The sequence below is a fragment of the Channa argus genome, chromosome 3, assembly GCF_033026475.1.
Source record: "Channa argus isolate prfri chromosome 3, Channa argus male v1.0, whole genome shotgun sequence".
Classification (NCBI taxonomy): domain Eukaryota; kingdom Metazoa; phylum Chordata; class Actinopteri; order Anabantiformes; family Channidae; genus Channa; species Channa argus.
This window is the reverse complement of record NC_090199.1, coordinates 7,409,354-7,420,214: the sequence shown is the minus strand read 5'-3', so window position 1 is coordinate 7,420,214 and position 10,861 is coordinate 7,409,354. Positions and strand designations below refer to the sequence as shown.

Below are 10,861 nucleotides of genomic sequence, written 5' to 3'. Positions count from 1 at the left end.
GGTACATGTGCGTCTGTGGTCGATTGAACTATGTCGCTGTTCATTTCCAAAAAAGTCAAGACAGTAACAAGTCGAAAGGCAAACAGAACAAACAACTCGCACTGCAAAAGTAGTTACCAGCAAGTTATCACACGTACATTAACACATCTTGATATCTGCATGACAACAGACTTTTTGTTGTTTCAGGTTGACAAATAGGAAACTTAACTTCCCCTTATTTCTTAATTTCCTGTCCACTCACAATGTTAAGTTGCATTCAAGTGCTACTGTACAGGTCTCACATTTAATTAGTCATCGTAGAAGAAAAAACACCCGGTAAACAGTGTGAGGCCACAGCAAAGCAGTGGGGACCTGGGTGATGTTGAAATGCTCAGGAAAGTGGAAATTGAAATAAAGTTGTGAAGTTGTGCGTGTAGCCTCCTGTGTGGAGGTTACATACATGTTCCCATGTAATGATGAGTCAGGCACTAAACATACATATTTAAACTTTTATTTTACAGAACTGTTGTTCACAAATCATGGTAAATATGAACCCTTCACCCAAAAATCCCTTCACAAACATAGTGTAACTCTTTATAAAAAATGCAAACAAGGGAAACAAATGACATTATGTGTAGAACAGCTGTATTATTTCAAACCCTGCGTACTCTGCAGGTGACAGACTGAATGGTTACTGTTGTACAAACATGTCCCATAATTAAACAACAGGTTGTGTTTCTATTTGAGGAAATTATTTGTGGTGATATTACATATGAGCTGCAGGAGGAGGAAGTGTGAGGCCACTTGTGATGCCATAGCTCTGCAGACGTTCGCCTTTTGATTTACTCTAGAGAAAAACTCAACACAGAGAAAACGACGACGAATAAACTGAGGCTAGAAATGAGTGCGACAGCGTTACTGTTGACGCTGGTGGTGATGTTCTCTGACTTTTCCACTAGAGGGAGATGTCGTCCTTCAGGTCCCAGTTCTAGCTTAGCTTCACACCAGTACTGGGCTCCATCATCTTCTTTGCTGGCAGTGATGTTCTGACTGTACATGTCACTCGCTGGTTTTGTTGCTGGATTGTTCACAGACTGTGGTTGACCCAGTGGTGTGTTCCCTCTGTAGAAGGTAACACTGAGGTTTTGAATAGGAGCAACATTCTGTACTTCACACTGCAGAGTGTACTGATGACCCTCATACATTGACCCAGTGTGATTAAAAATACTGATGGACACACTGTCTGGAAGCTCTGTGGAGGCAAACAGAGACAGTTGTAGAGACCAACAGATAAATGCAAGTGAAAGCATGATAGTAAACAACCTTAGTACTTAAAATACATTTACTCATTTTGATTATAAAAGTAACATAGTCACCAGCAAAATTGTTTTTGTTGCAAGCAAGTGTACTTACTGTAAACTGTGATGGGCAGTTTGGTACAACACTGCTTATCAGGAATATCAGGATCATTATAATAGCAAAAGGGAGATGGTTCCCATTCTGTCATTTTGTCAACAGTCCATTTAATCGTGTTTGCATTTTTTGATATTGTTCCCACTGATTTTTCCAAATCAAACTTTGTGTATGCACAATCAGACTGACATGCAGTACATGTGACAGATGTCGGGCCTCCATGTTTCACCACCAGTCTGGATGGAGTGAACACTGGATTATCTGTACAGTTCTTATCTGGAAAAAAGACAATAAAGGTTTTGATTTTAAACAACTACAATGTAAAATGATCTAATTGATCTAAAATGTGAAATATACCAACAATCAGAGGCAATAATCACTTATTGTGCTTTGATATAGAACAGACAAATATCACTAATCTTTTTTCCACAAATTATTACTAAGTAATAATGATCAGACTGCTGACAATAAAGACCTTTTTGAGGTGGACTGAAAGATGGAAAACTTTTCTCTTACCACAACTGGACACATAGACGTCACGTTTGAGAGTCATCAAACAAACAGCCCAAATAATGAAGGTCAACATCATTTTTGAGTTATTTTTTTGTACAAAGATGGAATCCGTCGAGCAGAAGACCCGAAAGCAGCCACCAAGTAAATGCACTGTTAAGACACACCCTGGTATTTCCTCTTATATAGATGTGGACAACAGATCCTGTTTTCACACAGAGAGACCTCCCTCTCAACGGTTGTCTCACAGTAACATCTTTAAAGTTGTCAAATTGTAAATGTCAAAGTATCAGGGGCTTATGGTCAGAGAGCTAATTTTAGAAGCAGAGTCCTGTTTCTTCCACTCCCCCCTTCCCGCTCCACCCCCAAATCCTTTAAAGGGACATAATTTCACTTTTACTGCTGTTATCTTGACTCTACAAACTACTGTTGTCAAATCTAAAACAGACACATATTTAGAATTAACTCAATTAAAACTAAAGACTATGAGATTAGTATTGAATTTCATTATTTTTGACATATGCTCAGTTACAATGTTCACACCAGCGTGGACAGTCTGATCCCACATGCTCCAATAAACATTGAACCCCACTTTTGGTAGATACTGACCTCTGCACACCAGGATCACCCCACAACACCTGCCATTCTGGACATACTCAGATCCAGACATCTGGCATTCACATTGGTCTCTGGTTTGCCCATTGTCTCTGCGGCCAACACATAAACTGACTGTTGTAGTTGTGGCCTGATATATTGTGGCCGTTGTACAATCAGTGTGATTCACCTGTCAGTGGTTTTAACAGGGAATCACTGTGTTGTAGTTGTATATTAAGTACATGGAGATAATGCAGCAGGGAAAGAATCTGTTGCTGACTCTCAATGCCATTTAGCAAACCATCATTAGGAAAACCAAGAGTCCATCCTTAAAAAAGGAAGCAAACCCATTTGCCAAATCAACTGAGTCCCTAAAATGGGGGATCTACGCACACAAATGCTTGTAATTCTTGTGCAGGTCGAGCAGTGATTCAATTAGAGATGACAGTCTACACTTAATGCAACCGCAAGGGGGCACATGGCCAGTGTCTTCTTGTGCCAGTCCCAAGTCTGGATAAATGCAGAGGGTTGTGGTAGGAAGGGCATCCGACGTAAAACATGTGCCAAATCAAACACGAAGACTTCCATACCGGATCGGTCGGGCCCCGGGTTAACAACGACCGCCACCGGTGCTGTTGACCTACAGGGTACCGGTGGAAATTGGACTACTGTTGGTGGAAGACGAAGAAGAAGAGGAGGAAGGTGTGTTCGTAGGCAGAGAGAGAACAGGAAAGCTAAGAATGTAGGACTGACAGTAGGGACTTTGAATGTTGGGACTATGACAGGGAAAGCCAGGGAGTTGATCGACATAATGCAGAGAAGGAAAGTGGACATACTGTGTGTCCAGGAGTCCAGGTGGAAAGGTAGCAAGGCTAGAAGCTTAGGAGCAGGGTTCAAGTTGTTCTACCATGGGTCAGATAGGAGGAGAAATGAAGTAGGGGTTATCCTGAAAGAGGAGTTTGTGAGGAATGTTCTAGAGGTGATTAGAGTATCAGACAGGTTGATGAGTCTGAAGCTGGAAATTGAAGGGGTGATTGTTCAATGTTGTTAGTGGTTATGCCCTACAGGTAGGATGTCAGTTAGAAGAGAAGGAGAAATTCTGGAGAGAGTTAGATGAAGTGATTCAGAGCATCCCCAGAGGTGAGAGAGTGGTGATTTTAATGGACATGTAGGTGAAGGGAACAGAGGTGATAAGAATTTGATGGGCAGGTTTGGTCTTCAGGACAGGAACGTAGAAGGACAGATGGTGGTAGACTTTGCAAAAAGGATGGAAATGGCTGCAGTGAACACTATCTTCCAGATGAGGGAGGAACATAGGGTGACGTATAACAGCGGAGGTAGAAGCACTCAGGTGGACTACATCTTGTTTCAACTTTGTAATCTGAAAGAGATCAGTGACTGGAAAGCATTGGTGGGGAGAGTGTAGCCAGACAACACTGGATGGTGGTGTGTAAAATGACTCTGGTGGTGAGGAAGATGAAGAGGAGTAAGGCAGAGCAGAGGACAAAGTGGTGGAAGTTGAAAAAGGAAGAATGTTGTGTAGTTTTCAGGGAGGAGCTGAGTCAGACTTTGGGTGGTCAGGAGGTGCTTCCAGATGACTGGACTAGTACAGCTAATGTGATCAGGGAGACAGGTAGGAGGGTTCTCGGTATGTCATCTGGAAAGAGGAAAGCGGACAAGGAGACTTGGTGGTGGAACGAGGAAGTTCAGGAGTGTATACAGAGAAAGAGGTTAGCTAAGAAGAAGTGGGACACTGAGAGGACTGAAGAGACTAGACAGGAGTACAGGGAGATGCAGTGTAAGGTGAAGGTGGAGGTGGCAAAGGCCAAACAAAAAGCATATGAGGACTTGTATGTTAGGTTGGACACTAAGGAGGGAGAGGTGGATGTTTCATTGTAGATTGACAGGGTGCAGAGAGAGGAGCTGTTTTGTTGTATGAGGACGTCTGGAGTGGCAGAGAAGTATGTTAGAGTGGTGCAGGACATGTATGAGAGCTGTAAGACAGTGGTGAGGTGTGCTGTAGGTGTGACAGAGGAGTTCAAGGTGGAGGTGGGTCTGCATCAAGGATCAGCTCTGAGCCCCTTCTTGTTTGCTCTGGTGATGGACAGACTGACAGATGAGGTTAGACAGGAATCTCAATGGACTATGATGTTTGCAGATGACATTGTGATTTGTAGTGAGAGCAGGGAGCAGGTGGAGGAAAATCTAGAGAGGTGGAGGTCTGCTCTGGAAAACAGAGGAATGAAGCTTAGCCGCAGTAAGACAGAATACATGTGTGTCAATGAGAGGGACCCAGGTGGAACGGTGAGGTTACAGGGAGCAGAGGTGAAGAAGGTGCAGGACTTTAAGTACTTAGGGTCAACGGTTCAGAGCAACTGAGTGTGGAAAAGAGGTGAAGAGGCGAGTGCAGGCAGGTTGGAACGGGTGGAGAAAAGTGTCAGGTGTGTTGTATGATAAGAGTATCAGCGAGAATGAAAGGAAAGGTGTTCAAGACGGTGGTGAGACCAGTGATGTTGTTCGGCTTAGAGACAGTGGCACTGAAGAAAAGACAGGAGGCAGAGCTGGAGGTAGCAGAGCTTAAGATGTTGAGGTTCTCTTTGGGAGTGACGAGGATGGACAGGATCAGGAATGAGGACATCAGAGGGACAGCTCATGTTAGATGTGTTGGAGATAAAGTCAGAGAGGCCAGATTGAGGTGGTTTGGACATGTTCAGAGGAGAAACTGTGAATATATCAGTAGAAGGATGCTGAGGTTGGAGCTGCCAGGCAGGAGGTCTAGAGGAAGACCAAAGAGGAGATTTATGGATGTAGTGAGGGAGGACATGAAGTTAGTTGGTGTGAGAGAAGAGGATGCAGAGGACAGAGTTAGATGGAGGCACATGATTCGCTGTGGCGAAATCTGAAAGGGAACAGCGGTCTGGTTAACAGACCCTTAAATGTATTAAATCTCTGAAAACAAACAGTAACATGTTGGTACATGTGCGTCTGTGGTCGATTGAACTACGTCGGTGTTCATTTTCAAAAAAAGTCAAGACAGTAACAAGTCGAAAGGCAAACAGAAAAAACAACTCGCACTGCAAAAGTAGTTACCAGCAAGTTATCACACGTACATTAACACATCTTGATATCTGCATGACTACAGACTTTTTGTTGTTTCAGGTTGACAAATAGGAAACTTAACTTTTCCTATTGCTTAATTTCCTGTCCACTCACAATTTTAAGTTGCATTCAAGTGCTACTGTTCAGGTCTCACATTTAATTAGTCATCGTAGAAGAAAAAACACCCGGTAAACAGTGTGAGGCCACAGCAAAGCAGTGGGGACCTGGGTGATGTTGAAATGCTCAGGAAAGTGGAATTTGAAATAAAGTTGTGAAGTTGTGCGTGTAGCCTCCTGTGTGGACGTTACATACATGTTCCCATGTAATGATGAGTCAGGCACTAAACATACATATTTAAACTTTTATTTTACAGAACTGTTGTTCACAAATCATGGTAAATATGAACCCTTCACCCAAAAATCCCTTCACAAACATAGTGTAACTCTTTATACAAAATGGAAACAAGGGAAACCAATGACATTATGTGTAGAACAGCTGTATTATTTCAAACCCTGCATACTTTGCAAAAACTCAACACAGAGAAAACGACGACGAATAAACTGAGGCTAGAAATGAGTGCGACAGCGTTACTTCTTACGCTGGCGGTGATGGGCGATGACTTCACCACTGGAGGTGGATGTGGTCCTTCAGGTCCCAGTTCTAGCTTAGCTTCACACCAAAACTGGGCTCCATCATCTTCTCTTTGGAGGGTGGTGCTCAGGGTGTAGTTCTCAGTCACTGGTGTCTCCTGTGTCTTCATGGACATCTTTTGACCCAGTTGAGTTTTCCCTTTGTAGAAGGTCACGGTGAGGTTGGCGATAGGTGCGACATTATGTACTGCACACCGCAGAGTGTACTGATGACCCTCAAAAATCAGCGTGTTGGGATCAAAGCTGATGAGCACATTATCTGGAGCCTCTGTGGAGACACACAGCTCATAAACGATGCAGCTGACGATGTGACATATGGTGACGTACATAAATACTATTCATTTTACATATAGAAGTTCACTTACTGTAGACAGTGACAGGCAGGACGCCACAACACTTCTGAGAATTAACGTTATAATAGCACACGGCAGACGGGCTCCATTCAGTCATTTTGTCAACTTTCCATTCAATCGTGGGTCCTTTGGTCTTGTGCTCTCCCACTGATCTCTCAAGGCCAAATAAGTTCTCTGGGCAGGCAGACTGACATATAGAGCATATGGCGGATGCTGGGTCGCCGTGTTTCACTACTAGTCTGGACGGAGTGAAAACAGGTCTAGCTGCACAGCTTGCATCTGGAAGAAAGACAGTACAGGCTGTGATTTTAAACTGCTTCCTGTAAACGAGTCAAGTCTTTACACGAGGAAACAACTGCTAAGTGTTTAAAATCCGAAAAAAAAAAAAAAGGGACGAATGCCCAAAGTATTCACGAAAAGAGCAGTAACATTTTGCGTTAAAGCACATCTTCAGTTTTGCAGTCAGGACAATGAAGGTGCCATGATAAGAACCACTTCAGCAAACAGTACATTTTCTACCGAAAACAATTACAGGAAAACTGTACTCACCACAACTTGACAAACGGACGACTGGCAGATGACTCATCAAAGACACAAGCAAAAGAATCAAACGTCTAAACATTATCGCTACTTGTATTCGTTCTTATACTAACAGATCATCTGACAAACACAAGAGCCACCGGGGGATAGAGAGTGGAACTGATCACTCTCTCTGATTTGTTCCCTTTAGTATGTGAACAGTGTTGGCAGTGCAGTGGCTTTTCAGAAAACACCCCCCCCCCCCCCCCTTTTTTAAACATGCTTAAAGTTTCTGTTTTGTGAAAGTGAAAGCTTGGTGCTTTCTGTATTTTGGGGTCAGGAAGCCACTTTGTGAAATGTGCCAGACCTCTTTAGGTATTTTCTACTTTACTGGAGTATTTCCATTTTAGGCTACTTTTACTTCTACTCCACTACTTTTTGCAGATGAGGATTCACAATGCAAAATCATATTAACCGATAAATAATCATGTATTATGATGTATATTATTAGAGTCCAGTGCAGAACAGACGTTTCACAAACGGCTCCTCGGGACATGACTCAGCGGTACAGCTGCATCTGAAAGACAAGGGTCCCTCCTTCAAGAACACCAATGTCCACATTCTGGACAGGGAAGACAAATTGTGCAAGGGAGGGAGGAATTAAGCTAAACTTACAGTGCATCTGTAATTTTTGGGTTAATATTTTAATTCTGGGGTCGTCCTGAAGTCGTTATGATTAAACTGCCTATTTTTCTTACAATGGATCTTTAATTAGTGGGAGAGCTGTAAGCACAGCTCTCACACTATTGAGATCCTTTCTCTTTATTATTATTAGTGGGAGAGCTGTAAGCACAGCTCTCACACTATTGAGATCCTTTTCTTTATTATTATTATTAGTGGGAGAGCTGTAAGCACAGCTCTCATTAGTGGGAGAGCTGTAAGCACAGCTCTCATTAGTGGGAGAGCTGTAAGCACAGCTCTCATTAGTGGGAGAGCTGTAAGCACAGCTCTCACACTATTGAGATCCTTTTCTTTATTATTATTATTATTATTATAGCTCGTTTTTCGGTCGCTATCTAGTCCTAGACGGTTTGTCGTAGAAACTTCGTTCCACTTCCTAAACGTAGGTCCCTTTTAGGACAGGGGTGGTATTACTTTTCTCATAATAACTTTTATACTTTTTATTATATTTCACTTTTTATGAACTTTTTTTCCCATAGAAAATGAATGGAAGGCACTTAAAATTTCCCTTCAACTTGCCACTTTTCATCTGCCTCTTGTGTCGTCATACTTTGGAGTAGAAACTTCATTTAAAGTTTATACAGGTCTAGTCCCTTTCAACTTTTTCTGGGTGGATCAGCTTCTTTCTATCTTTTATACTTTTTGAATAATCGCAGTTTTAGTTTTAGGCAACTTTTGGAGCTTTTTCAACTTTTCCATTAGTGTGTATTGCGGAATGTTGGAGCAGCTAGAGTGGGTGACATCACACGCACTCTAACTTTTCAGCTTCCACTTTTAGCAACTTTTTTCCCTCTTTTCCTTCTTTCCTTCAGTCAACTTTAATCTTACATAAACAAACTATACATCAGAATGTAGGTATTTTTGTCTTCTTTCAGTAAATGTAACTCTCATAGTGACAGGACTGATGGTTCTTTCTCCAAGTGTCCAGAAGCAGAGAGAGTGCCGGCTGAAACTCCCATTGGAGCCCATTATAACAGAGGTTCTTAAATTCTAATCAAATCACAAACGGGGGGCTGTTTTAAAATCGCCACCACGCCTTCATTTTATGGAGTATCTTCAAATAAAGTACATCAGTGTGTTCATTGAAGCCTTTTGTCACTCACAGTTTTTGAATTGTTTCGATAGGACTAATACTTTTTCATATTTTGAGCATTTTGCGAGGCATAGTCTCAGTACTTTCCCACCCTGCCTTTGCATTTGGCTCACATGACTCAGCAGGCAGGCAGCAGTCATTGTCATGGTAACGGACACAGCTGCATGACGTCATGTAATCAGCCTCAGAGCTGTGTCCACACACTTTACCTGAGTTTTTCTCCCTCAACATACACAGTGGAGACACACACAGACACACACCCTCACAGACAGGAAATACCCTTTCAAAATAAAAGCCTTTCAGAATATTTTATCCACTTTTTAGCATTTAAATGCTAAAATGACTTTGTGGTGAAGTTTCCCTACACACACCCTCACAGACAGGAAACACACTTTCAAAATAAAAGCCTTTTATCATTCTTATTTTAATTATTTAGCATTTAAATGCTAAAATAAGTTTGTTTTGAAGTCTCCCTACAGTGGACACACAAACTACCACACAGACAGGAAACACACTTTCAAATTAAAAGCTCTTTTCAACTTTTTAACAGTTTTTCAGCATTAAAATGGTTCCTTCATTTCTAAGTAGTTACTTCTAGCTTTTTTCTTTACACTTTAATAGCAACTTTTTTACTTTGCTTCTTTTTTTGTTTCTTTTAACTTTGGGAATATTTACCTTTTCCTTTGTTTATTACTACTTCTTTCCACTTTTGTTAATCAAGTTGTTGCTTTTTCACTTCTTACTTTTTTCTTTACACTTTCAATAGGAACTTTTTACTTTGCTTCTTTTTCTGTTTCTTTACACTTTACATATCAACTTCTTACTTATTTACTTCCTCCATTGTTACTTTCTACTTTTTTTTCTTTTCTGAATTCAACTTTTCCTGGGATTTTGGATTTTTTCCTTTTCTTGTCATCTTCTTCTTTCTCTTTTTGTTTGTATTTATCTCTCTTCAGCGTTTGCGGCTTTGAACGTACAAACGCCTCTGCTCTCAGCAGCTTCTGAGCGGTCGGCCTCTACCGGGCGACTTAACAGCTCTCCCACGTAATTTCCTTGGAAATTGCCTTTTCTAGTTTATTCTGACACTTTGACTGAAATGTTGTCTTTTATCCGCACACGCAGCTGTACAAGCCAGACTGAGATCCGCAATATGTCCGTGGGACAGGACGGAACACGTTTTACCAACACAGAGGGCAATGTTACAAATTCAACAGCGTTAATAATTCAACCAATCCCCCGTTAAGGCTGCACTTTAAAAGACACACGTCACAACAGGTGTCACAATTCACAAGTCGAGAGGTGGGTTAGACCCCGGACTGGCCTATCTCAGGGCCAAAACAAAGAGACATACACAGTCAGACAACTATTCACACTCTATGTCACACTAATGTTGTCGAGGGAAAAAGTAGCTAAATACTGAGGCAGGTTGTGAATAAAACCGTGGAGTGAGACTGTTTCTGTCTTGAATAATCAGAGTAGCCACTGCTTTGTAAATTAAAAAAAAAAAAAAAACTTTCTGCACTACATACAGACGTTGAGCAAGAACAGTGGAAAATCACCACTGCTAACCTGCAGGACTGTGCACTTTGTGCGGAAACTTAAGCTCATAAATGTAGATAAACATCATACTTGAGATTCATGAGTGTTTGGGTGATCTGTCCTGCCCGACATCACAACAGAGAAGGTACAATGGAAAATCTATTGGTATGATACAGCTCCTTTGAAGGCATAAACAATAGCGGCCTACACAGTCCGATGACATTACTGCAACTCAGAAAATAGTCACCCGCTGCAGAAGGAAGCTGAATTTCCTGTGTACAGATATGTGGATTTGACACTTTGATGCAGAATCGACACCTACTTATCTCAAATCAGTATACTGTAGCCTTAGACACGTTCTGGAGAGATGC

General features: G+C 41.7%; 1 protein-coding gene across 1 annotated transcript; it reads right to left on the bottom strand.

The window, feature by feature from the left end:
- Positions 1 to 476: 476 nt before the first annotated feature.
- Positions 477 to 7,346, bottom strand: LOC137124696 (uncharacterized). Its single transcript, XM_067499790.1, has 7 exons — positions 7,148 to 7,346; positions 6,611 to 6,877; positions 6,107 to 6,513; positions 2,512 to 2,686; positions 1,909 to 2,082; positions 1,393 to 1,668; positions 477 to 1,231 (listed from the first exon to the last, which is right to left on the bottom strand). Exons 1-7 carry the CDS (start codon positions 7,218 to 7,220, stop codon positions 822 to 824), a joined length of 1,782 nt encoding a protein of 593 aa, XP_067355891.1. The 5' UTR covers positions 7,221 to 7,346; the 3' UTR covers positions 477 to 821.
- Between the last annotated feature and the right edge of the window lie 3,515 nt (positions 7,347 to 10,861).

What these genes read in the sequence shown, in the direction of transcription:
- LOC137124696 (XM_067499790.1), bottom strand. Translation starts at nt 7,220, where the DNA reads ATGTTTAGACGTTTGATTCTTTTGCTTGTGTCTTTGATGAGTCATCTG. An exon ending in CCTGCCTGTCACTGTCTACA is followed by an intron (nt 6,514 to 6,610) that starts GTAAGTGAACTT and finishes GTGTCTCCACAG; the next exon opens with AGGCTCCAGATAATGTGCTC. An exon ending in CGTCTATGTGTCCAGTTGTG is followed by an intron (nt 1,669 to 1,908) that starts GTAAGAGAAAAG and finishes TCTTTTTTCCAG; the next exon opens with ATAAGAACTGTACAGATAAT.